Source organism: Sus scrofa, chromosome 8, assembly GCF_054392235.1.
Source record: "Sus scrofa isolate SSC_HxYL_T2T_F1_AM1 chromosome 8, Sscrofa_HxYL_maternal_Yorkshire_Landrace_v2.0, whole genome shotgun sequence".
NCBI classification, from domain to species: Eukaryota; Metazoa; Chordata; class Mammalia; order Artiodactyla; family Suidae; genus Sus; species Sus scrofa.
Genome location: NC_139390.1, coordinates 118,879,137 through 118,906,917, shown reverse-complemented (window position 1 = coordinate 118,906,917; position 27,781 = coordinate 118,879,137). Strand labels below are relative to the sequence as shown.

The 27,781-nt window shown below is 38.8% G+C and overlaps 3 protein-coding genes across 8 annotated transcripts in view; 2 read left to right on the top strand and 1 right to left on the bottom strand.

Moving 5' to 3' along the window:
* Positions 1–27,781, bottom strand: part of CASP6 (caspase 6) — a 1,021,045-nt gene that overhangs the window by 108,187 nt on the left and 885,077 nt on the right. The gene's annotated exons all lie outside the window — the stretch shown is intronic.
* Positions 12,914–26,136, top strand: GAR1 (GAR1 ribonucleoprotein). 6 transcript variants are annotated; one of them, XR_014813197.1, is made up of 7 exons: positions 12,914–13,200; positions 13,520–13,730; positions 16,055–16,209; positions 16,636–16,925; positions 20,284–21,620; positions 23,422–23,487; positions 23,842–24,167. XR_014813197.1 is itself a non-coding variant. In XM_005656545.4 (7 exons), exons 2-7 carry the CDS (start codon positions 13,532–13,534, stop codon positions 23,853–23,855), a joined length of 633 nt encoding a protein of 210 aa, XP_005656602.1. In that variant the 5' UTR covers positions 12,914–13,200; positions 13,524–13,531; the 3' UTR covers positions 23,856–26,136. The 6 variants fall into 6 exon arrangements, 3 of the variants coding, with proteins under 3 accessions (XP_005656602.1, XP_003129300.1, XP_003129301.1); XR_014813198.1 differs by having other exon boundaries at positions 16,636–17,286; positions 20,885–21,620; XR_014813196.1 differs by having other exon boundaries at positions 16,636–19,488; positions 20,303–21,620.
* The window catches only part of RRH (retinal pigment epithelium-derived rhodopsin homolog), a 20,837-nt gene continuing 16,909 nt past the window's right edge, over positions 23,854–27,781 (top strand). The window contains exon 1 of the mRNA XM_084973189.1: positions 23,854–24,042. The gene's annotated coding sequence lies outside the window, so the exon portion shown is untranslated. The remainder of the gene's footprint in view (positions 24,043–27,781) is intronic.

Genomic DNA, 27,781 nt, shown 5'->3' with positions numbered 1-27,781 from the left:
GAAGAGCCCCTGCAGCCCAGAAAAGCTGCAACAAGCTCGGCCAGACTGTGAAAAGATCCGCCTACATTCTCAGGCTGTCCTTCTGAGTTGGGCTACCCTGGGGAAGAGCCTCTTAGGTTCTCAGTGACCCAGATAGCTGCACCAGCCCCCAGGGGGTGGTGCATTCCTGAGGAACAGCTGCCCAACACCGCCAACCCCTTGCAAGAACCCCACAGCCTAAAAACACCAGAGCAAACTCTGCATGACCAAGTGAAATCTGCTACCATCGTGGTGTGGACCTCCCAGTCCTGTCTGCCCTCAGGAAGTCCTCCTTTGCTTCAAAGAAACACTGTTAGCTCCATCAACACTCCATAAAACCCATACTGCCTCAAAAAAGATTGACCAACAACGCCAGCCCTCAGGAAATATTCCACGGCAGTGACAAGGCAAACACTGCCCGATCACGGAGAGTACAACTCCCTCAGGAGAAAGAAAACAACAAACAAGATGAAGAAGCTGAGAAACCACCCCCAGCCAAACCAACAGGAAAACTCACCTAAAACAGTCAACAATGAAACAGATCTCTGCAGTCAGACAGACCTGGAGTTCAAAAGAGAAAGTGAAAATACTGAAGGAATTAAGAGAAGATATGAACAGTAATGCAGATACCCTCAGAAAGGAACTAGAAAATATAAGGAGGAGCCAAGAAAAACTAGAACATTCATTTGCAGAGATGCAAACCGAACTAAGGGCAGTAAAAACCAGAATGAATAATGCAGAAGAACGAATCAGTGATATGGAAGATAGAATAATGGAAATCACTCAATCTGGTCAACAGACAGAAAACCGAATCAAACAACTGGAAAGCAATATAAGAGACATATGGGATAATATAAAGCAGGCCAATCTACGCATAATAGGAATTCCAGAAGGAGTAGAAAAAGATAAGGGGATGGAAAATATATTAGAAGAAATTATCGATGGAAACTTCCCAAATCTAAAGGATACTGGGTTCAAGATACAAGAAGCACAGAGGGCCCCAAACAAACTGAACCCAAATAGACACACACCAAGACACATCATAATAAAAATGGCAAAAGTTAGTGATAAAGAGAGGATCCTAAAGGCAGCAAGAGAAAAACAGAATGTTACCTACAAGGGAACCCCCATAAGAATATCAGCTGATTTCTCTACAGAAACACTACAGGCCAGGAGGGAATGGCAAGAGATATTTAAAGTGCTCAAAGGAAAAAATATGCAACCTAGAATACTCTGTCCAGCAAGAATATCATTTAAAATAGAAGGGGAAATAAAAATTTTTCCCAACAAACAAAAACTTAAAGAATACAGCAACACAAAACCCAGGTTAAAGGAAATATTGAAAGGGCTTCTCTAAACCAAAAAGAAAGGAAGGAAAGGGAAGAAAAAAGAAAAGAAAAGAAAAAAAAAAGAAGAAGAAGAGGAAGAACTAGGACTGAGGAAACCGCAATCAGAGAGCAGTCACTCAAATAAGCCAGCATACAGATTTAATCATGAACATGCTTCAAACAAAATAAAATTAAAAAGAAAAAAATAAAAAAGAGTCATCAAAACCATAAAATGTGGGCAAGGGATGTTAGGAAGTAAATAACCCTTTTTATTTGTTTGTTTGTATGTTTCTCTTCTTAATTTTAATATAGTAATGAAGTGTTTGAACTTACAGGACCATCAGGCTAAAACACACAATTATGGGAAGGGGTTAGCATACTTAAAAAACAGGGCAACCACAAGCCAAAACCAAATATTGCACTTGCAAAAAATGAAAAAAAAATACACTCAAGCAGATAATAACAGGAGACCATCCAACCAAAAAAAAAAAAAGAAAGAAAGGAAGAATGGAGAACCATAGAATCAACTGGAACACGAGGTTCAAATGGCAATAAATAATCATCTATCAATTATCACCTAAAATGTCAATGGACTGAATGCCCCAATCAAAAGACACAGAGTGGCTGGGTGGATAAAAAGGCAAAAACCTTCAATATGCTGCCTAGAAGAAACTCACCTTAGGACAAAAGATACATATAGATTGAAAGTGAAAGGGTGGGGAAAAATATTTCACGCCAATAGACATGACAGAAAAGCAGGAGTCGCAACGCTCATATCAGACAAAACAGACTTTAAAACAAAAGACATAAAGAAAGACAAAGAAGGACACTACTTAACGATTAAGGGATCCATCCAAGGAGAGGATGTTACTATCGTCAACATATATGCCCCAAATACAGGAGTACCCAGATACATACAACAAATATTAACAGACATAAAGGGAGATATTGATGAGAATACAATCATAGTAGGAGACCTTAATACCCCCCTCACATCAATGGACAGATCCTCTAGACAGAAAACCAATAAAGCAACAGACATCCTAAAGGAAACAATAGAAAAGTTAGACTTAATTGATATCTTCAGGACACTACATCCAAAAAAAGCAGAATACACATTCTTCTCAAATGCTCATGGAACAGTCTCAAGAATCGACCACATATTGGGACACAAAGCTAACCTCAATAAATTTAGGAGCATAGAAATTATCTCAAGTATCTTCTCTGACCACAATGCCATGAAATTAGAAATCAACCATGGGAAAAGAAAAGAGAAAAAACCTACTCCATGGAGACTAAACAACATGCTACTAAAAAACCAATGGGTCAATGAGGAAATCAAGAAGGAAATTAAAAACTACCTTGAAACAAATGATAATGAAGACACAACCTCTCCAAATCTATGGGATGCTGCGAAAGCAGTGCTCAGAGGGAAATTTATAGCAATACAGGCCTTTCTCAAAAAAGAAGAAAGATCCCAAATTGACAACTTAACCCTCCACCTAAACGAATTAGAAAAAGAAGAACAAAAAAGTCCTAAAGTCAGCAGAAGGAAGGAAATTATAAAGATCAAAGAAGAAATCAATAAAATAGAGACTCAAAAAACAATAGAGAAAATTAATAAAACCAAGAGCTGGTTCTTTGAAAAGGTGAACAAAATTGACAAACCCCTGGCCAGACTCACTAAAAAGAGGAGAGAAAGAACCCAAATAAACAAAATTATAAATGAAAAAGGAGAAATCACAACAGATACAGCAGAAATACAAAAAACCATAAGAGAATACTATGAACAACTATATGGCAACAAGTTTGACAATCTGGAAGAAATGGACAATTTTCTAGAATCTTACAGCCTGCCAAAACTGAATCAAGCAGAAACAGACCAACTGAACAGACCCATCACTAGAAATGAAATTGAAGAGGTCATAAAATCACTCCCTACAAATAAAAGTCCAGGACCAGATGGCTTCACAGGTGAATTCTATCAAACATATAAAGAGGAATTGGTGCCCATCCTCCTTAAACTCTTTCAAAAGGTTGAAGAAGAAGGAATACTCCCAAAGACATTCTATGAGGCCACCATCACCCTCATTCCAAAACCAGACAGAGATACCACCAAAAAAGAAAACTATAGGCCAATATCATTGATGAATATAGAGGCAAAAATTCTCAACAAAATCTTAGCCAACCGAATCCAACAACATACCAAAAAAATTATACACCATGACCAGGTTGGGTTCATCCCAGGTTCACAAGGATGGTTCAACATACGCAAATCAATCAGCATCATACACCACATTAACAAAAAAAAGTCAAAAATCATATGATCATCTCAATAGACGCAGAAGAAGCATTTGACAAAGTCCAACATCCATTCATGATCAAGACCCTTGCCAAAGTGGGTACAGAGGGAACATTCCTGAATATAATCAAAGCCATTTATGATAAACCCACAGCAAATATAATCCTCAGTGGGGAAAAACTGAAAGCCTTCTCACTCAAATCTGGAACAAGACAGGGATGCCCACTCTCACCACTGCTCTTCAACATAGTTTTGGAAGTCCTAGCCACAGCAATTAGACAAACAAAAGAAATCAAAGGCATCCATATAGGAAGAGAAGAGATAAAACTGTCACTGTATGCAGATGACATGATACTATACCTAGAAAACCCTAAGGACTCAACCCCAAAACTACTTGAACTGATTCATAAATTCAGCAAAGTAGCAGGATATAAGATTAACATTCAGAAGTCAGTTGCATTTCTGTATACCAGCAATGAAATATTAGAAAAGGAATACAAAAATACGATACCTTTTAAAATTGCACCTCACAAAATCAAATACCTCGGAATACACCTGACCAAGGAGGTAAAGGACCTATATGCCGAGAACTATAAAACTTTAATCAAAGAAATCAAAGAAGATGTAAAGAAATGGAAAGATATTCCATGTTCCTGGATTGGGAAAATCAATATTGTAAAAATAGCCATACTACCCAAAGCAATCTACAGATTCAATGCAATCCCTATCAAATTACCCATGACATTGTTCACAGAACTAGAACAAACAATCCAAACATGTATATGGAACCACAAAAGACCCAGAATCGCCAAAGCAATCCTGAGAAACAAAAACCAAGCAGGAGGCATAACTCTCCCAGACTTCAAGAAATACTACAAAGCCACAGTCATCAAAACAGTGTGGTACTGGTACCAAAACAGACAGACAGACCAATGGAACAGAATAGAGAATCCAGAAATAAACCCTGACACCTATGGTCAATTAATCTTTGACAAGGGAGGCAAGAACATCAAATGGGAAAAGGAAAGTCTATTCAGCAAGCATTGCTGGGAAACCTGGACAGCTGCATGCAAAACAATGAAACTAGAACACACCCTCACACCATGCACAAAAATAAACTCCAAATGGCTGAAAGACCTAAATATACGACAGGACACCATCAAACTCCTAGAAGAAAACATAGGCAAAACACTCTCTGACATCAACATTATGAATATTTTCTCAGGTCAGTCTCCCAGGTCAGAGCAAAAATAAACCCATGGGACCTCATCAAACTGAAAAGCTTTTGCACAGCAAAGGAAACCCAAAAGAAAACAAAAAGACAACTTACAGAATGGGAGAAAACAGTTTCAAATGATGCAACTGACAAGGGCTTAATCTCTAGAATATATAAACAACTTATACAACCCAACAGCAAAAAAACCAATCAATCAATGGAAAAATGGGCAAAAGACCTGAATAGACATTTCTCCAAAGAAGATATACAGATGGCCAACAAACACATGAAAAAATGCTCAACATCGCTGATTATAAGAGAAATGCAAATCAAAACTACCATGAGATATCACCTCACACCAGTCAGAATGGCCATCATTAGTAAATCCACAAATAACAAGTGCTGGAGGGGCTGTGGAGAAAAGGGAACCCTCCTGCACTGCTGGTGGGAATGTAAACTGGTACAGCCACTATGGAGAACAGTTTGGAGATACCTTAGAAATCTATACATAGAACTTCCATATGACCCCACAATCCCACTCTTGGGCATCTATTCGGACAAAACTCTACTTAAAAGAGACATGTGCACCCGCATGTTCATTGCAGCACTATTCACAATAGCCAGGACATGGAAACAATCCAAATGTCCATCGACAGATGATTGGATTTGGAAGAGGTGGTATATATACACAATGGAATACTACTCAGCCATAAAAAGAATGACATCATGCCACTTGCAGCAACATGGATGGAGCTAGAGAATCTCATCCTGAGTGAAATGAGCCAGAAAGACAAAGACAAATACCGTATGATATCACTTATAACTGGAATCTAATATCCAGCACAAATGAACATCTCCTCAGAAAAGAAAATCATGGACTTGGAGAAGAGACTTGTGGCTGCCTGATGGGAGGGGGAGGGAGTGGGAGGGATCGGGAGCTTGGGCTTATCAGACACAACTTAGAATAGATTTACAAGGAGATCCTGCTGAATAGCATTGAGAACTTTGTCTAGATACTCATGTTGCAACAGAAGAAAGGGTGGGGGAAAAACTGTAATTGTAATGTATACATGTAAGGATAACCTGACCCCCTTGCTGTACAGTGGGAAAATAAAAAAAAAAAAGATTTTCCTATTTGTCAGCAGTTAGCAAAAATAAAATGGAATGGGATGGCTCAATGACTAACATTCGATATAGTTTGTACACCTCTTCCCTCCCAACATTTCAGTGAAAATAAATGTAAAAATAAAAATGATTTCATTGCACCAGTGAAAAATGAAGAGGGAGTCTATCCACAGGATACCAAGAGTGAAGATTTACTGGAAGCTATTCAATAGAGAGAAAGAGGTTAATTGCGAAACTTAAAGGAGTTTTAAGAAAGGTTAAACTGATATAGGTGGCAACAAATATATCCAAAATAAGAGAGACCACAAAATAAATAGAAGAATGAGAGAAGTGATAGACTAGGTGATAAACTAAAGAAAGGGCAAAACAGCTGAGCCAGTACCCCATCACTTCAGCATTGCTCCATGATAAAGCCTACAGAAGTCTCTCTGCAGTGCATGCTCTCACCCAGAGCCCCTGGAGTGGAACTGGGGCAGGAGAGGCAGAGAACCATTCCGGGTGCACACCACTTCCCAGGGTACAGGGAACCTCTGTGGTTAAAAAGCAAGCTATCGGCAAGCTCTAGAGGCCTCACATCCCACCCCACCTTCTCCTCCACAATCATCCAGTGATCTGTAGTCAGAATCTGCACAGCCAATATGTGCAGCACAGCAAAAAGACCAACCTCATATATGACTGTAGGTGTAAATACCTAAACAAAACAGCATCAGATTGATACAAACAAAATCTTAAACAGGATTCAGCAGTCTGTTAATAAGATTAACACTTATTTGAGATTTTTTAAGGCATACACACATATGTATATAGGCTCAAGTAAATAAATAATTATGTTAATGTCATAATTTCAGGGTAGGAGAGGCACACATTTAAATTCAAAGAAGCATAAACTCTGTAGTCTTAACTTTGAATGTGTCATAGCAGTACAAACCATGATTATTTTTCTTTCTAAAAATATATACTTCCTGTCTCTGTCCACTGATAAGGAAGGCATGATAATCCAGGAGCAATGACCACCCCTTAGTGTGAGATTGTTTTTTTTTTTGTCTTTTGAGGGCCACACCTGCGGCATATGGAGGTTCCCAGGCTAGGGGTCTAATCTGAGCTGTAGCTGCTGGCCTACGCCACAGCCACAGCAACACAGGATCCGAGCCATGTCTGTGACCTACACCACAGCTCATGGCAACGCCGGATCCTTAACCCACTGAGTGAGGCCAGGGATCGAATCTGAAACCTTCTGTTTCCTAGTTGGATTCGTTAATCACTTAGCCATGACAGGAACCCTGAGATTGTGTTCTTTACATACTCTTTCCAACTAAAAGAAACAAGGGCACCTTAAAGAAAGAGCTGAGGCAAGAAATGTATAAGATATGTCAGATAAAGGCATCTTGTGTCAGAAAGCAAGGAAGCTATCAGAGGCTAGTGAACATATTAAAAGATATAGGACCAAGTTCGAAGGGGCTCTCACAAGCCAAAGATGAGATGATTTAAGCATTAAAAAGGACAAGGGTAAGAAAGGATTTAAATAAAAATATTTTTTAAATGAAGGAAAGTTCTTTATTTCTGTTAATAATTGATGAAGAAATGATAAAATCAGCCTCTTAGCATCCTGCAACCCCTCAGGAAGAGATGAATCTAGGTGAGGATCATCCACAGCTACAAAAAAAAAACGATCAGATGAAAAGCTGCCAGAGGAGTTCCCGTCGTGGCTCAGTGGTTAATGAACCTGATTCGCATCCATGAAGATTCCGGTTCCATCCCTGGCCTCGCTCAGTGGGTTAAGGATCTGGCATTGCTCCTAGCCTGGAAACTTCCATATGCCACAGGGGCAGCCATAAAAAGAAAAAAAATAAATAAATGAAAAAAAATTTAAAACTGTGTGAAAACCTAGACAAAGACCACGTGAATTCCCTGCCATATACATAAACTCTAATGGCTTGAGAGATTGTCTTTTCTGGGGGAATGCAGCTGCTATGCATAAGAATGCTTAAGCACTCCGTTAAGAGGCCTGTATAATGAGGAACTGAGTGCTCTTGACAACGGAGAGCAGTAGCTTGCTAGGCACGAGTTAGCCACCTCAGAAACTGAACCTCCACCTCCAGGCATGCCTTCAGGTGACTGCAGCCCTGATCAACATCGCAATTGCAATCTCATGGGACCTGGATCCCATGAGCCGTCTAGCTAAACTGCTCCTGAATTTCTGACTTATGGAGATTATGCAAGATGTTGTTTACTGTATTAAGCCACTAAGTGTTGGGGTAATTTGTTACACAGTAAGAGCAACTAATATTGATTTTGGTTCTTAACAGGATGTTTGAGCTAAAAAGTGAACTGTGGGAATACTAGGGCATGGAGAAAATATTTTGATTTCAAGTGACAAGATTCTTGGTTTTAAATAGAAACTGAATTGTTGGGAAAATCATATAGCAAAAAATAAATCTCGAAATGTTTCTACTGCTGCTTGCACTAGAGAGTGAGGAAGTCTCCAGCTGAGACCAAGCCACCTGGGGGCATTGCAGAGCAAAAGTGAACAGTATTTCTCTCCCCTTTAACACAAGTAAATGACTGAAGGAGGGCTCCTTTCTCTGCATCTGCTTCTCAACCTGTGCATCTGACTTTGAGAAAAGAGGAAGAGTTTGTGAGATTATTATTGTAAACATAAGATGAAATTTACTGATTTGTCCTACCAGTTCTGGATTTTTTGTGGGCGTATCCTGCCATTCATACAAAAGTAATACAATTTTTACTGTACTTTCCAACTTCGTATTTGTGTAAGCTTTTTCTTCACCTAATGAGCATTAACAACAGTGACAGAAATAATCTCATTTTACAAAATCTGTTTATGTGCATCTCAAAATTGACTCAAAATTGACCATATACACAGCAAAAGAAAACCAATTTCATACTAAACAGGTAAACTTCATTATTTTCTTTAGTTTCAAAATAACACTTTTATATACATATATCGGCCTGTAAAAAAATATTACCATTCATTAAAATCAACTTGCAAACAAAAATAAGCAAATGAGACCTAATTAAACTTAAAAGGTTTTGCGCAGCAAAAGAAATCCTAAACAAAAGGAAAAGACAACACACAGAATGGGAGTATTTGCAAATGAAGTGACTGACAAGGGATTAATCTCCAAAATATACAAACACCTCCTGAAGCTCAATATCAAAAAACAAACAACCCCATCAAAAAATGGGCAGAAGACCTAAACAGACAATTCTCCAAAGAAGACATACAGATGGCCAAAAAACACATGAAAAGATATTCAGTATCACTAATTATTAGAGAAATGCAAATCAAAATTACTATGAAGTACCACTTTACACCAGCCAGAATGGCCACCATCAAAAAGTCTACAAACAATAAATGCTGGAGAGGGTGTGGAGAAAAGGGAACCCTCTTACACTGTTGGTGGGAATGTAAATTGGTGCAACCACTATGGAAAACAGTATGCAGTTTCCTCAAAAAACAAAAAAACAGAATTACCATTTGATCCAGCAATCCCACTTCTGGGCATCCGTCCAGAGAAAACCATGATTTGAAAAGATACATGTACCCCAACGTTCACTGCAGCACTATATACAATAGCCAAGACACTGAAGCAACCTAAATGTCCATTGACAGAGGACTGGATAAAGAATATACATAATACGGAGTTCCCGTCGTGGCGCAGTGGTTAACGAATCCGACTAGGAACCATAAGGTTGCGGGTTCAGTCCCTGCCCTTGCTCAGTGGGTTAACGATCTGGCGTTGCCATGAGCTGTGGTGTAGGTTGCAGACGTGGCTCGGATCCCGCGTTGCTGTGGCTCTGGCGTAGGCCGGTGGCTACAGCTCCGATTAGACCCCTAGCCTGGGAACCCCCAAGAAATAGCAACAACAACAACAAAAAAAAAGACAAAAGACAAAAAGAATATACATAATAGAATATTACTCAGTTATAAAAACTAATGAAATAATGGCATCTGTAGCAACATGTATGGACCTAGAAATTATCATGCTAAGTGAAGTTAGTCAGACAGTGAGACACAAACATCATTTGCTAGCACTTATATGCAGAATCCAAAAAAGTATACAATGAACTTTGCAGAACAGAAACTGACTCACAGACTTCAAAAAACTTAATGGTTACCAAAGGAGACAGGTTGAGGGGGGATGGATGGATGGGCTGGGGGGTTTGGGATGGAAATGTTGTAAAATTAGGTTGTGATGATGGTTGTATAACTATAAACACAATAAAATTCATTGAGTTAAAACATCGATTTCCATCATACTAAATAAAAAACTGAAGTTTCCTCTCCCATTTAACTTGCGTCAGAGTTGATACCCTATTTTAAAATACCTGTAATGCAGTGTAACTTTAAAAATTATGAATAACTATATTGTACCCCTGTAATTCATGTAATATTGTACAGCAACTATATGTCAAGTAAAACATTTTAGTAGTTCCTGCTGTGGTGCAGTGGGTTAAGAATCCACCTCTAGCGGCTTGGGTCATTGTGAAGGTGTAGGTTCAATCCCTGGTCTGGTGCAGTGGTTTAAAGGATTCAGCAGTTGCAGCTGGAGTGTAGGTTGCAGCTGCTGCTTAGATTCAGTCCCTGGCCCAGGAACTTCCATATGCTGTGAGTGTGGCCATAAAATTTAAAAAAAAATTTTTTTTAAAGAATTGAGGGAGTTCCCTGGTGGCTCAGTAGATTAAGGATCTGGTGTTCTCAGTGCTGGGGCTTGGATTAGATCCCTGGCCCGAGAATTTTTACATGCCTCAGGCAAGACCAAAAAAAGAAAAAGAATATTCTTTGTGAGAGGGGGTAACCACGCAGAGTACGCTAATAAGTTGGATAAAAATAAACAGATTCATAGAAAAACACTATTCTCTACTCAAAAGAGCTTCGAGTTGCACAACTGAATCACTGAACTATATACTTTAAAATGATTAATATGCTACAGTTTACGTATGCATATTTTACCACAGTTGAAAAAAAGAACATTGACAATTATTATTGGATTATGTCTACATATCTATAAACTGCTAATCACGTTAACATACTAGGGTGGATATATACATATATTTATATTTTACATGTATGTATGAATTTTATGCAGGGTTTTCTGAGACATAAAAAATAATTCAATGGTTCCTCCATGGTAAAAACACAGAAAAACGCTGGTCTAGTGAATAAGAAATGGAGCTTTTCTAAGAAGTAAGTGATCACCAGTGGCAGAGAAAGAAAAGCAAGGCAATGATGCTGGCCTGATGGGGCAAAGAAATAGTGTATAGCATTGGAGGAAAATAAAATTAATTATATAGAAGCCCTGGTCACAGGAAAGATTTTACCTTAGGCTTGTAGCTAAAGGAAATGGGGAACTATTTGAGGTCCTGAGGGTGGCTATGGAATGAAGAAACTTGTAATAAGTTCAGTATGTCATCACATGCAGTAGAGATGGGAGGAAGAAAAGTTAAGCCCAGAACCATTTATTTTGAGACAATAAAGATGCTCAGAATGTGAGGATGTTGTAGTTCACTACTATTATTTCTGGACCTGAGTTGTTGTAGATTATATTGGGTGATTTAGGGAAGGAATAACAGTGACAAAAGAAGGCCTGTGATGACTGTACAAAGCTAGAAGGAATCAGTAGAAATTGATAGTTTCAGAAAAAAGAGACTTCAAAGCCAAGGTTGGGTGGAATGATGACAACGATGACAGAGGAGTGCTCAAAGGTTTGAGTCCAAAGATTTGGAAACCAAGAGTATGATGCTACCATGAGGACAAACAGGGAATTGGAATGATGAATAATCTGGAAGAGGAAGGAGTGAGCTTGCAATGGCGGTGCAGAAAAGGGATCAAGAACTGTGAGAATCCATGTTTCTAGTTTGTCCCTCTAACGAGATGAGAAAGTTACCTCATTTACATGCAAAATAAAAGGGCACCGTGTATTCTTGAAGGTCCCATAAAAGTTCAATGGTCTCCTCGCACTGAGTTGGAGATAAAAGTGGGACACCGGATGGAGATAAAACACTGAACATATGAATAATTCTACATCTGTATGATGTATAGAATTTAAAGTACATTTATCAAATCTGAATAAAAATTCGTCTACCAAACTAGGTGCTTTCTCAAGAAGCTTATACTTCAGTGTGTAAGACAAACTAATTCCTATACTTCCATAGTTAAGTTTACTAAGTTCTTCCACAATGTAAATTACCCTCTGAAAATGGTACTGATCCCATTCTTTCAAAAAAGAGGCTGACTGTTAAATATTAAGGTAAGGTCTCAGACGATTCAACTGAAAAGAAACCAACGAAATTTAATAAATAGACGCTAGCTTTCTTTGGTAGAGAAATTCTAGCGGAAGGTCAAGTCAGATTTCAAAGGCTTAAAGATAGAAGGGGAGAGGGACTTGTAGTATAGTGTACCGACTGTGCTCAAAACGTATTTGAGAAAGTAAAAAACTCTCTAATACAAAAGATATAAATATGGCCTGGCTATATCAGATAACACAGTTTCTTTTAAAATACACACACACACACGCATTTTTTTCTTCCTTTAGTGAAACCACAGTGAACGACGGGTGCAGCACAGCTCACAGTCTTGCGTACTTCAAAAAATCGGGAACAAGCGGCACTAAAGAACGCAGGCAAGTCCTTCCACTGGGTTCCGTCGCAGCCAAATCCACCTCCCAGCAAAGCGCGGCTCAGAGCCCTGGACAGCGTAGTTGCTAGAGTCTCAACCAAGTGAGCAACAAGGGGACCGCAACATAGCCAGAGAAACCAGGACACAAGGACAACTGGCTCCCACTGCAAGCCCGCCTCGCCACTGGGAGAGGGGCGGTGCCTGATGCCAACCATCGCCAAGGGCAACCTCGCGGGGCAGAAGTTCCGGCGAGTAACGTCATGCCGCAAAGGACGCCGCTATTTTACGTCACTTCCTCTGCTCCCATTAGGCAAGTGGACCTTGCTGTCGTAAACTAGCGGTTGACGTTAGATATTACTGATACTCGTCCAGAGCTGAAGGCTGTTTCGGACAGGTGACAGCGTCTCTGGTTCTGTTGGAGACTGGCTGGTTTTGCACACCCGTTTTTCGAATTTCTAGTCAGTTTTCCTGCCCCCCTATTTTGTGCCCGTACGGCGGCCGAAGAGGCTCGTGCGCGGCGGAAGTACCGGGCGGGTGGGTGTGCGCGCCCAGCCCTGAGGTGCACGTGGCGCCGGTGAGTGGCGGGTAGTCCGAGAATGCTGGACCCTGAACCCAGCAGAGGGAGGGAGGGGATGTGGCTGAAGACCTTGCTGCTTGCTGGGGGAGGAGGTACTCACCGGGGGCGACGGGGCTGGTGCGTGGTCTGCTGGCGCTCACAGGGCTGCGGGGAGGTGACATCCTTTCGGCTGGTCACGGGCTGCCCAGCCGTGGCTGAGGTGGCGGGTTGCTTATTATTGTTGTTTCTCTGTGGCCTCTGACCGAAGCCTACAGGGGTTAGTTGGTGTACCCAGAGGCCATAGTAACCGAAAAGCATGCACTGTTTTTCTCTCTAGGTAGGAGCAAGCATGTCTTTTCGAGGCGGGGGTCGTGGAGGCTTTAATCGAGGTGGCGGCTTCGGTCGTGGCGGCAGCGGCAACAACCACTTCCGAGGTGGAGGAGGCGGTAATTTCAGAGGCGGCGGCGGCAGAGGAGGATTTGGACGTGGGGGCGGCCGCGGAGGCTTTAACAAAGGCCAAGACCAAGGACCTCCGGAACAAGTCGTGTGTATGTCGGCTTCTGAGTTTGGGCTGCTTGGGAGCGGAGGGGGAGGGGGGGCAGAGTTTGTGGATTTGTGTTATTAGGAAGTTTGACAAGGAGTTGGGTGCTGAAAGATAGATCTAGCAGTTCGCTCTTGTCATACCGAGGCTGCTGCTTGGTTGAGGAGTCAAGTCTATGGCGAGGCTGTAAACTGACTTAAATTGACTTTCCTTCAGAAAGCTGAAGGAAACATAGACCGCATCGTGGAGTTGGAACTTGAGCTTGGGCGGAAAGGGAGACTTTTACTTTTTAGGGCAGCACCTGTAGCATATGGAAGTTCCCAGGCCAGGGATCTAATCAAAGCTGCAGCTGCCAGCCTACACTGTGTTGTCTGAGCCATGTCTGCGACCTACACCACAGCTTGTGGCAACTCTGGATCCTTGACCCACTGAGCGAGGCCAGGGATGGAACCCGCATCCTCATGGATACCAGTCAGGATCTAACCCTCTAAGCCACAACGGGAAGTCCTGAAAGGGAGATATTAAGCAGGTAATATTGTGTGCTTACTCTTGCTGTTCTCATTTTATAGGTAAGAAATCTGTGATTTAGAGTTAAGTTTCTTTGCTAAGGTCATAGTGACAAGTGATCAGTAAGTGATATATTTAAAATACATAACTACGTTTTCTGACTGCAAAGCCCATGCTTCCAATTGCAATAAGTAAGAGAAGTGAGGAAAATATTTTGCTTGGAAGGGAACCTACGAGGGGGAAATCAAGAAAAAGATCTAGTCAGAGTAGTTTTAGAGTAATTTTCAGTGAGGTAGGATGGAAGTCATGGAAAGTGAAACAGATTTGGCAGTGGAAGCCTACACCAAAGAAAAGAAAGGATGAATAGAGTATAACATAAAGAGTAGGTTGGATCAGAATTCCTGCTATGGCCCAGTGGGTTAAGAATCTAGCTGCAGTGGCTTGGGTTGCTGCAGAGGTATGGATTCCATCCCCAGCCCAGTGCAGTGGGTCAAGGGATCTGGCATTGCTACAGCTGTGGAATAGGCCACCGCAGCTGTGGCTCACATTCAGTCCCTGGCCCTGGGAACTTCCAGGTGCTACAGGTATGGCCATTTAAAAAAAAGCAAAAACAAAAAAAGAGTAGCTTTGATCACTATGGAAGATGGTTTGAAGAGGGCTGTGGCTAGAGTCAAAGGTTCTAGCCCACAATGGTCCATTCATGATACATTGAGAGGATGGTGGAAGTGAGAAAGAAAAAGAAGGGTTAGATAGGAGAGGCATTTCAGTAGAAACAAACTCAGTAGAACTTGGCTAAATACTAGTAATAAAGGTTTCCAGGTTTTGAGCTTGAGTGATAGGGATAGAGGGTTGATTTTGCAGGAATATGATGAGTATTTTAGTTTGGGTTGACCATAAATTAGATATAAAGGTAGTCGTTTTGAGATTCTAGACTTCCCTGGAAGAGATTGAAGAGCCATTGGTGAAGAGGTGGTGGTACGAAGTTATGAAAGGGATGGAAAAAAAAACAACAAAGACTGATTTATAGATGGTGGAGAAGGAAGAAGAGACAAAATGGAGCATAGTGTTTAATTAAATAGTGATGGTTATTTTAATAAAATTAACCGCCAACTATAGGTTGAGTGGTCTCAATGTGCCAGGCACTTTCTAAGCACTTCGAATTTTTTTATTGCAGTTAATCCTCACACTACTGTATGTTAGATGTCAGTACAGTTACTAGCCCTACATTAAAGACGAGGACTCTAAAGCAGAGAGAAGGTGAGAACCTTACCCAAGGTCACAAAGATAATGTATTGTGGAGTTGATATACCAACCTAGGAAGGCTTTTTTTTTTTGCTTCGGAAAGCAGCTGTGATGAAATCCTAGGTTGCCAAGAAGAAAGTTTCCAGAAGAGGTTGATCAATATTATTTGAAATTGTTTTATATGTATATGTGTGTGTGTATGTATATATATTTATATATATATGTTTTTTTTTTTTTTTTTTTTTTTTGTCTTTTGAGTTTTTAGGGCTGCCCCTGTGGCATATGGAAATTCCCAGGCTAAGGGTCAAATGGGAACTGTAGCTGCTGCCTCAGCCACAGCCACAGCCGCTTGGGATCTGAGCTGCGTCTGCAACCTACACCACAGCTCATGGCAATGCTGGATCCTTAACCCACTGAGCAAGGCCAGGGATCGTACCTGTGTCCTCATGGGTACTAGTCGAGTTCATTAACACTGAGCCACAATGGGAACTCCTGAAATTTATATTTTAAATATTTCCTGTATTTTAAATATTTAAATATTTTCTGTATTTTATATTTTAACATTTTCTTGTCTTATTTCAGTATTAGGAGAGTTCCTGCATCCCTGTGAAGATGACATAGTTTGCAAATGTACCACAGATGAAAATAAGGTGCCTTATTTCAATGCTCCAGTTTATTTAGAAAACAAAGAACAAATTGGAAAAGTGGATGAAATATTTGGACAACTTAGAGATTTTGTATCCTTTTTTTAATTGGAAGATGTATCCATTTCATTGAAAGGTTACTATTTGTTTTTTCTGGAGTAAGTATTAAGTTAAACTTGGAGCTTCATTAAATTGGATGGAGTATTGCCAAGATTGGGCCATTAAGGGAGAATCAAGAGAGAAGAATGTATTTCCACATATATTTTAAAGGTAGGTCTTATTAAGTGTGGCTTCCTTTTTGAAAGGTTTTAGAAATGATTGCCATTTGGATTAAGTGCCACAAGACTGAGGTACTTTGCTTTGGATATGATGTTGCCACTGCAATAGTATGGTGGAATTAGAAGTTTTAAAGCTAAAAACTTAATTTCCATATATTCTGACTTTGTTGTTTTTAAGATTATACATGAATTCAAAAGGTTATCTTTTTGGACTTTGATGATTCCTTAATAAAATTAATAGTATTTTTCAGTTAAATTGTCAGAAAACATGAAGGCCTCTTCCTTTAAAAAACTACAGAAGGTGAGTCAAGCTTGGGATCCTTGGTTTTATAAACAAATGACCAAGTTTTAGGGCCTTAGTTTTTATTTAGGGCACTTGAGACTCCCACCATATATCACTAGTAAAGCTTTTAAATTGACATGTTTTGTACTTTAGATGTTGAACTTACTGATCTTTAAAAGTAATTTATTTGATACAGAGTTTCAGAAAGTAATCCTTGCTTATATTAGCAAATTCTTTTAACTCCCAAAGTATGTGGTTTAGTTTGTGTAAAACTTTTTTTTAAATTCAAGTGCAATTAGTTTACAATGTTGTGTTAGTTTCTGGTTAGTTTCCAGCACTTTGTTACACATGTATATACATGTTCTTTTTCATTTTCTTTTCCCTTAGGGCTTATTACAGAGTATTGAATATAGTACCCTCTGCTACACAGTAGGACCTTGTTGTTTATCTATTTTATATACAGTAGTTTGAATCTGCTAAGCCCACATTCCTAATTTATCTCTTCCCTACCCCTTTCCCCTTTGGTAACCATAAGTTTGTGGTTTTTTTTTTTTTTTTTTTTTTTTTGCTATTTCTTGGGCTGCTCCCGAGGCATATGGAGGTTCCCAGGCTAGGGGTTGAATCGGAGCTGCAGTCCACGGCCTACGCCAGAGCCACAGCAGCGCGGGATCCTAGCCGCGTCTGCAACCTACACAACAGCTCACGGCAGCGCCGGATCTTTAACCCACTGAGCAAGGGCAGGGACCGAATCCGCAACCTCATGGTTCCTAGTCGGATTCGTTAACCACTGCGCCATGATGGGAACTGCAGTAACCATAAGTTTTCTATGAGTCTGTTTCTGTTTTGTAAATAAGCTAATTTGTGTCATATTTTAGAGCCCATGTGTAAGTGATACCATGTGAAACTTTCTATCTTACTTCACTTAGTATGATAATCTCTAGGTCCATCCATGTTGCTGCAAATGGCATTATTTCATTCTTTTTCGTGGCTGAGTAGTATTCTGTTGTATATATGTACCACATCTTTACCCATTCATCTGTTGACAGACATTTAGGTTACTTCCATGTCTTGGCTATTGTAAATAGTACTGCTGCAAACATTGGGGTGCATGTATCTTTTTGAATTAGAGTTTTCTTTGGATATATGCCCAGGAGTGGGTTTACTGGATCATATGACAACTCTATTTTTAATTTTTAAAGAACCTCCATATTGTTTTCTGTAGTGGTTGTAAAAGTTTACATTCCTACAACAGTGTAGGAGGATTCCCTTTTCTCTACATCCTCTCTAGCATTTGTTATTCATTTAGTTTATGTAGAATTCTTATTGAAAGGCTTGTATTCTAAGTATAACATTAACTTAGCTTGTATTATTTGGGTGAAGTCAGATATTAAATGATTTTATACATATTTCAATAGAATTATGATATATGCTGTAAAGGAGAAATACAGGTTGCTATGAGAATGTTAGTAGTAAGATGAAACTTAGTGTATTGCTTTCTGAGAATGTGAGTTTAGACTTGAAAGTTGACCTGCGAATGACTCCTAAACCTGGTTGCACGTCAGAATTATCTGGGGGAGCTTTTTTTTTTTGCTGCACCCATGGCATGTGAATGTTCCTGGGCCAGGGATTGAACCTGAACCACTGCAGTGACAACGGCAGATTCTTAACCCACTGCACCACGTGGTGACTCCCTGGAGGAACTTTTAAGAAGATGCGTTTCTAGGTACCACGCCTGGAAATTCGACCCGGTAGGTCTTAGGTAGGGATGATGATTAGTTTTTAAAAGGAAAGCTCCTGGATGATTTTGATGAAGTTAGGCTAGCACTTGGGAACAGCCGTGTTGGTCAAAGAGGAGGAGTAGGGAAAACAGTGTGAGCAGTCTCAGACAGTAAGGCACTTTACGAATCTGAAAAAGGCACAGGTATAACTTGGATATAGAACGTTTAGGAGGAGTGGGGAAAATTGTGAATTAATGACTAGAGAGGTAGGCAGGGGCTGGATTACTTAAGGTCCTCAGGTTATGGGGAAGAATCTAATAAAACTTTAGTTTTAATTTTGTTTAACTTATCAGCATATATATGGTTAAATTGATTAAAAGAGCACTGGAAAAATAAAAGCCCTCTGGAAAGAGGTCAGTACTGTATGTGAAGGAGCCAGATCAGAGGCTGTTAACTTTAGTCCTAGAAGAGATATTTAGGACTAAGGTAGCAGTGGAAATGGAGAAAAGTGGGTAAATTAATGAGAGATAAAGGAAGTAGAACTGATTAGCCTTGGTGATTGATTAGCTGTTGAAATTGAAGTGAAAAATAGCACCATCTTCCAGATGTCTGATTTCAGCATTGTTGTAGAGAGTGTCACCATTCACTGAAGTGCACAACCCTGAAGAAGGGTTGGGGAAGATAATGCCCTTGGTTTTGGACATAATGAGTTTGAATCATTTGTGAGATATTCACATTGTTGGGAGCTCAAAGGAAGAGTCTGGACTAGAGATAGATTTGGGAAATTGTCATTGTACAGATGGAATGTGATACAGCCTAGGAAGAAAGTGAGAGGAAGAGAGCTTTGGGGCACCTCCTAAATTTATGTCTGTTAGTAGACACCAAGAAGTAATTGCCAGTAAAGGAGGAGGCACACCAGCAGAGTTTCATAAAAAGTGATATTGGAGTTCCCGTCATGGCTCAGTGGAAGTAAATCTGACTAGTATCCATGAGGAAGCGGGTTTGATCCCTGGCCTCGCTCAGTGGGCTAAGGATCTGGCGTTGCCATGAGCTGTGGTGAAGGTTGCAGACACGGCTTGGATCCCGTGTTGCTGTGGCTCTAACATAGGCCGGTGGCTACAGCTCCAATTTGACCCCTAACTTGGGAACCTCCATATCTTGGGTGTGGCCCTAAAAAGCAAAAAAAAAACCCAAAGAAGTAATATCACTAGTCCGGAGAACAGAATGTTTCCAGGAAGCACTCAGCAGTCAAAATGCTACTGACGAAGCGTTTATTGGATTTAGCAACTTGGAGGTCTACAGATCATGGAGCTAATAAAGTGTTTGGCCCAGAAGCCAGGTTGGAATAGGAGATGAAATGGGATCGTTGCCTTATTGCTAACCCATAGCTACTGACTGTGTACCCACTGGGAAATTGCACTGCTGCCAGTGGACTTGAGAGCCAGACTTCTCATTTTGTCTGTAATAGCCACTTAGATTTGATGTGAATGCCTGCCTCTTCTCACAGCACTGTTGTGTTTGTTATTTAGTGTTTTTTTTTTTTTAATCATACATTCTATTTCTCTCATTTTAAGATTCACTGTTCAGGTTCAGGCCCTCCTTATCCAGACTAGGCTATTATTATAGTCTCTAGACCAATACTGTCCAATCAAATTTTCCGTGATGGTGGAAATTCCTGCCCAGTATAGTAGCCATTAGCCATTTGTAACTATTGAGTACCTGAAATGTGACAGTGTGACTCAGGAACTGAACTTTTAGTCATTGATTAATTTAAATCTAAATGGTCACATGTAGCTAGTGGCTGCCATATTGAACAATGCTGAGCTAGACAACAATATTTTATTTTTGTCTTCTTAGGACTGCACATGTGGCATGTGCAGGTTCCCAGGCTAGGGGTCAAATCGGAGCTGTAGCCACTGACCTACACCACAGCCACAGCAATGCAGATTCCTAGCCTCGTCTGTGATCTACACCACAGCTCATGGCAAAACCAGATACTTAACCCACTGAGCAAGGCCAGGGATTGAACCTGAATCCTCATGGGTGCTAGTTGGGTTGGTTAACCACTGAGGCATGATGGGAACTCCTAGACAACTATTTTTGAGGACCAGATTTGTGAAGAGAAAAAGAATAAAGTGATTTCTAAAGAGGGATTCAGGACATCTGTTATAAGTAATACATTATAGTTTTTGAAGTTCTAAGTGTGTTTTGTATAAAATTGTGAAATACACCCCATTATATTTCCTTATTGTGAAAAATAGCCTTTTTAATCCCAAATGTACGGTGGGTTACTTTCTACATATCATGCATTTATTGATATATTCAGTAGATAGTTATTGATTTGATCTTTTATTGAAGTCCTGAAATAGCTAGTATGTTAGTGCTTTATTTTGATTTTTAATGCTAAATTTTTAATAGTTTCACTTTTTTTTTGTTTTTTTTTTTTTGTTTTTTTTAGGCCCTCACCTGAGGCATATGGAAGTTCCCAGGCTAGGGGTTGAATCAGAGTTCCATCTGTCAGCTTATACCACAGCCTCAGCAACGCAGGATACAAGCCGTGTCTTTGACCTATGCCACAGCTCACGGTAATGCTGGATCCTTAACACACTGAGTGGGGCCATGGATCAAACCCACATCCTCATGGATACTAGTTGGTTTCATTGCTGTTGAGCCACAACAGAAACTCCAAGTTTCACTTTTCTTAATGACAGTTCTGTTGAGTGATAATGTAGTTAATTTTTGGAAGGTATTATCTGCTTCTAAAGAGAAATGAGATTGAATTGGTCTTATTTTTTATTTATATGCATGTAATGCTTATTGTATGCCAAATTTGAGTACTCATTATACATTATTCTTTTGATCTTCACAAGGAATGTGTGAGGTAGGTACCTTATTATCTTCATCTTAGAGATCAAAAGACGGAGGCACAAAGAAATTAAATCCTTGTCCAGGGCTACTTACTTAGTAGTAAGTAGTGGGGTTGAGGTATGAATCCTGGCAGTTTTGAGTCTAGCGTGTCGGCTCTTGATGTTTATACTATACCATCTTCCAACTTATCACACTAATTGTTTCTGTTATACTTCCAGTTTTATATAGACCCATATAAGCTACTGCCATTGCAGAGGTTTCTACCTCGACCTCCAGGTGAGAAGGGACCTCCAAGAGGCGGTGGCAGGGGAGGTCGAGGAGGAGGAAGAGGCGGAGGTGGCAGAGGTGGTAGAGGCGGTAAGTTATCTGTGGGGGGAAATTTCTAGTAAGATTTCAAAATTGCAGCCAACTTACGTACTACAATTCAGTTTTGTATGTAGGTAAGCCTCCCTTGTGTTTATTTATTTTTTAGTAAAGCTTTTTCCAAATCTTGGGTGGTTGCTATCATAGTAATGCTTAGTTTCTATAAAGTTTATCTTAACTGAATTTTAGTTTTTTAGTTAGCATTATTGAGTGGTGATTATATGTCAGGAGCTGGTTATGTGTTCTTTTAATATCCAAGTATATTCTTCTAATATTTAGCAAAACCTCGTGAAAGCAGGTAATATGCTTATTTTATGGATAAGAAAATGGAAGCTTACAAAAGTTAATTTGCCCTAATCAAACAATTGGTAGGTCAGAGGTAAAACTCCTCTCTTCTGATGTCATGTCAAAGACTATTACCAATAAATTAATTGCTTTGATTTCAGTATTTTGATATATGTATTTCCCCAAAGCTTTGGTGCCTTCTTATTGTGGGCAGCTGGATAATGAGCAGGGTTGGGGGCGAGGTGGGATGCAGCATTGACCTGAGTGTGATGAGTGACAGGATGATGGGCAGAGCCAACATGGTAAGGAAGGGAAGCTGCAGATTGAGGTTGGACAGCTTCTGATATTGGATCAGAACAGAGTGACTTATGTTTTCACTTTTGCTTCTCAACTAAATTATCATTTAGAAGTTTACCACTTGGGGTCTGGATAGCTTGGAGATAATCTGTAAGAGATACGAACATACATCTTTCTTTAATATTTTTGAAATACCCCTTTGAGAATTTGATGGAGATCCCCTCATTCCTATTTTGTATTCAGTCTCATATGTAATATTAAGAAAAATTCACGACTCTACTCTCTTAAGACCTTTTTTTATCTAAATTTTAGAAGTATATGTTTTTCCTCTGTTTATAATTTATTTTTTTGTATTTCATCATTCTTTACAAAGTTAGCAGCCAAAATAAATAAAAATTGAGACTGCAGTAGGAAGCCAGACATGCTGCATAATAGAAAATGCTTTTTTTCTTATTTCTGTTATTTTTTTATAGTTGATTTACAGTCTGCTGATTTCTGCTGTACAGCAAATTGACTTAGTTATACACATATATATTCTTTTTTTTTAAATTCCTTCCCATTATGGTTTATTCCAGGAGATTGTGTATGGTTCCCCATGCTATATAGTAAGGCCTCCTTGTCTATCCATTATAAATGTAATAGTTTGCATTTATTAACCCCAAATTCCCAGTACATCCCTCTCTCTCACCCTGCTCCTTGGGCAACAGCAAGTCTGTTTTCTCTGTCTGCGAATCTGTTAGAAAAATGCTTTAAAATTTTTAAATTTCAAGGCTCATCAGCATATGAGCATCACCGTTGGTCTATCTGCAGCTCAGTTAACCTTAAACATTATATTTATGGTAGTATTCTCAGAGCCAAACTACCCAGTCTACTATACTTTAAAAGCCTTAGTTCAATCAAAAAAGTATTTACAATAAGGGAAAGTTATGGTAGTCATGCATTTAACAGTAGAGCCAAATGGACTTTAAAACAACAAGCCATTCTAACTTCTTAAAATAGAAAACTTGTTTAAAAAGTTGTAACCTAGGGTTTACCCTGCTATTGAATTAGGAAACTACTACAGTTTCTCCATTTTACCTTCTAAAAAATTTTGCAAGATAAAATATGTGAATCTCTATTGTTCTTTATAATTATAGGACTTATATTGATATGTATAGGGCTATCAGAGTATGAGTGGTTACAGTTATTTAATGAGTGTTTCCTTTACTTTTAGGTGGTTTTAGAGGTGGAAGAGGAGGTGGAGGTTTCAGAGGAGGAAGAGGGGGTGGTGGTTTCAGAGGTGAGTGAAAAAGGATAAATGACTAAATTTCTAGAAATGGTATTATCTTCCATTTTTTATTTTTGTTTGCCAATAAGAATACAGAACACCGTGATGTTCTTTGCTTTACCCTAATTTATAGCTTCATTTTTTTATGTCACTTTTCCTTTTGAATTTTTCACCTATTTCCAGCTTATTTTGGTATATTATTACTTTGAAAAACAAAAGTTTTATTATAAGTGACAGTTAAAATCGGTAAAGCACATTTGCTAAACCTTACAAGAACTAATGCTTATTTTAAACTTGAGTTTTGGGTAGTAGTGTTATTAAAAATTGTTTTTCTATACCTTAATACTTTCATTTTCTCTTAATCAGGAAGAGGACATTAAGTATAACAGTTGGTAGAGAAACTTCACCAGTTGACTTCCACATTAACTTCCATGATCTACTTCTGTGGATCAGAAACGTGTTTCTTGAGCAAGTCTTGAAGAAGTGGTCATCTTATGACAGTGGAACTCAAATGTCAACGCCATGCGGAAACAAGTGCGACAGAACAGGCAATTTTGCTCTAAAAGAGTATGATCAGCTGTTTTAGTGTTTTGTACAAAGCTTGGAACTTTGTGGGTGTTTAATAAAGGGACAGCTTTCATTTGAAGAATATTTGAATTTTTAAAATAAAAGTTTTTTATTTCTTTCAGTTATTTAGAGCTCTGTTTATTAAACCAGGGCTATTTTTGAAGTGAAACGGGACAATCCAGTAGATTTCAGATAGAAAAGAATGATTCATTTACATGTATAACTGATCTTTAAAGAAGTGGCTAGTGGAGTAATACTTCAACATTATTAATAAATTAACACTCCCTTTCAAAATGTTTGCCTTTAGAATACGAGAACATTAGCACCTTTTTATTATATTTTCCGTTTTGTGTTTGTACATAAATCAGAGTAAAGCAGCTTCTCTAACTGCAATTAGAAATTTTTAGTATTGATATGAATCTTTTTAAGTTGGAACAGCTCAGTTCAAGTTGAAAACTAAAAGTTCAAGACATTTCTGACGAAATCTTTAATTTTTCTCATTCAACATAGATGTTGAAATTTTACTGAATTTTTTTTTTTTTTTTTTCCGGTCATTTTCTAGGGCCACTCCCGAGGCATATGGAGGTTCCCAGGCTAGGGGTCGAATCGGAGCTGTAGTCACCTGCCTACGCCAGAGCCACAGCAACACAGGATCTGAGCCTCGCCTGCGACCTACACCACAGCTCACAGCAACACCAGATCCTTAACCCACTGAGCAAGGCCAGGGATGGAACCCGCAACCCCATGGTTTCTAGTAGGATTGCTTAACAACTGAGCCATGACAGGAACTCCCTACTGAATGTTTTTTTAAGTGGTGACCCAAACCATTGCAATGACAAATGCTGGGTCTTTAGCCCCCTGTGCCACAAGGGGACTCTTTACTGAAAGTTTTTATTTTCCTTTTTTAAGATCTTAAGATCTCATTGACTATAAATAAATGCTTAATTTCCTGCTACATGTTCACATTCTTGGGTAGGGGCGTGCCAAATGAAATTGGTTTTGGTCCTCATTGCTATTACAGTATAAGACATAACCACGATAGTAAGTTAAAATACTGTGATACAGGATAATTTCTTCTGTCACTGATTTTCCTCTTATGTAATCATCCTCAGAAGGAATGACATTGTCATATCTGTTCTTAAGTTTTCTAGTGTGCTTTACCTTATACTTGGTTAACTCTTTTTTTTTTTTTTTTTTTTTTGCTATTTTAGGGCCACACCTGTGGCATATGGAGGTTCCTAGGCTAGGCACTGAATCGGAGCTGTAGCTGCTGGCCTACGCCACAGCTACAGCAACATGGGATCTGAGCCTAATCTGTGACCTACACCACAGCTCATAGCAATGCCGAATCCTTTACCCACTGAGTGAGGCCAGGGATCGAACCCTCATCTTTGTGGATCCTAGTCGGATTCGTTAACTGCTGAGCCACAATGGGAACTCCCAAAACTTCATTAACCCTTGGATGTTTGTTTGAGTAGCATATAGTATTGTCGAAGTCAGTATTTTGAGTTTAACTTTCTTTTTGATTAATAGAATTGCAGTAGGATTGATAAATATGAAAGCCATAAGTATATATGATGTACAAATATGTTGAAAATTACTTTCAGGAAGAAGCAGTTGTGCTTTTACAACTTGGGAAAGGAGGCTGTTTGATTTAGAATCCTTGGGTTGTAACTTTCAATGAGAGTTAGGGCCAAGGTTTTTACTTTTGGTCTGTAAAAGACATAGCCACCACTAGAGTGATGATGGTATTGTCCCAGGGGTAAATAATAGTGCAACATTCCAATGCTTTTTTTTAACATTTAAAAAAAAGTGTGAAATGGCTAGTATGGAAGTCATGTATATATAGGTTGTTAGACAAACCACTTGAGATTTCATCTTTTACCTTAGGATATTTTTTGGTCATTAGCCATCTTTAAACTTTTATTTCCATGTCTTATTTTTCTCTTTGGGTTTCCTTTGGGTATTTGGTTTTGAATCAAGTTTGTATGTTTAGGGAGCCTAACAATGCACTTGGTTGGAACTGTGATTTCACTGAGCTCCATTGTGAAAGATACTTTGATTATTCACATATTAAATCTTTTGAATCGTCAACTGAGTAGCATTTTGATTACTTGCATCATGTACTTGTTGCCATAGCAATGGAAAGGTTTAGTGGAATACAAGCGATATTTCCTGGTATCTCTGAAATTTGGGAAGAATTTTGAAAGGAAGATTGACTTTAGACCAATTAAAATTTATGAACTTGAAGAATCATGAGCTGTGTAAACTTGACATGCTTATATTTCTTAGTGTTCTTTAAAAAAATTTTATTATGGAATGTTATGCTAATTTCTTCTGTACAGCAAAGTGACTTAGTTATACCTATGTGTACATTCTTTTTTGTATTCTTTTCCATCATGATCTATCCCAGGAGACTGGGTATAGTTCCCTGTGCTATGCAGTAGGACCTTGTTGTTGATTACTTCTTAGTGTTTTAAGCCTTGTCTCAATATAGCTTTTCTGCATCATCCATGGAGGAAGCATAAAAAGTATTTTGAATGGACCTACCATACTCATAACCGGTAAAACTTTTATTTACAGCAAATAGTAGGCCATCTTTGGAATTTTCTTTCAGTTTTTATAAATAGAAATAATAATTTTTGGAAAATTTAAATTGATGCTACAACTAGGCATAATCCATTACAGAAAAGGAAGGGACTCTGAACCAAAGCAGACTCAAATTTTGAGTGAATAGTGAATGCAGAAAGAAAGAAAGACTTAAAACCTAACAACCCATAGCTTTTTAAAAGGGAGAGTTAATGTTAGGTATTATGTTCATTGCTTTAGAGTCATTTTAAAAAATTTCGATATTGAAATACTAATGAGGTTCACTTTCCTACTCTTCAGAATATTACTTTACATTTATAAAAATTTGAGTACCAGTCGCTATAAGATCTGGGACAGATCACCCAACCTCGTTCAGCTTCTTCAGTTTATACAAGTATAGTGCTGAGAGAATTGAGACAGAAGGATTATCTTGGGTCCCTTCCTGTTATGCCAGTTCTAAGATTTATAAATTAAATTAAGTAGGTAAATATAGCCCTCTAGTGGTTCTGTTATATGATTACACCTAGCATTTCTCTTAAGTTACTGATTTTAGGAAATTCATAATTGAGATTTTAAAATGTTATGTGGAATAAAGAATATAGACAAAAAGGTGGTAAGGATGTCTTATTCTAACAGTGTTCATGTTAGATTGTCACTTATGTAACCCAGCTATGGAGAACAAGATAATCCAGAATATTAGAATTGCCCGGTACTTTATAAGATAAATTGTTGAATGTAGATACTTTGCTGGTATGTGCTATGATTATTACCAAATAATTACTTGTGCATATCAAAATGTAGGGTCATAAGCTAAGGTGGATTGTGAAGTAGATCGTGCTATATTCATGCTTTGAAATATATAGCTATTAATAAGTTAAATTTAGGTTTATTGACCTGGAATTTATGGTATGGCTTTAGGGGAAAACAAATTACGGAATGATTTTATATATACATATCTCTCCCTTTTTTGAAGAGAATGAAAAAAAAAAAGTGGGGAAAACTTCAAAACAGTTGTATAAATATAAATATATGTTTGTATAAACAGAGAAAGCATATATACCAAAAAATATTATTCCCTTTAGGGGAGTCAGATTTGGAAGGATGGGGAGATATTCTTTAAGTTGTTATGGAAAAATACAAAAGGAACTGA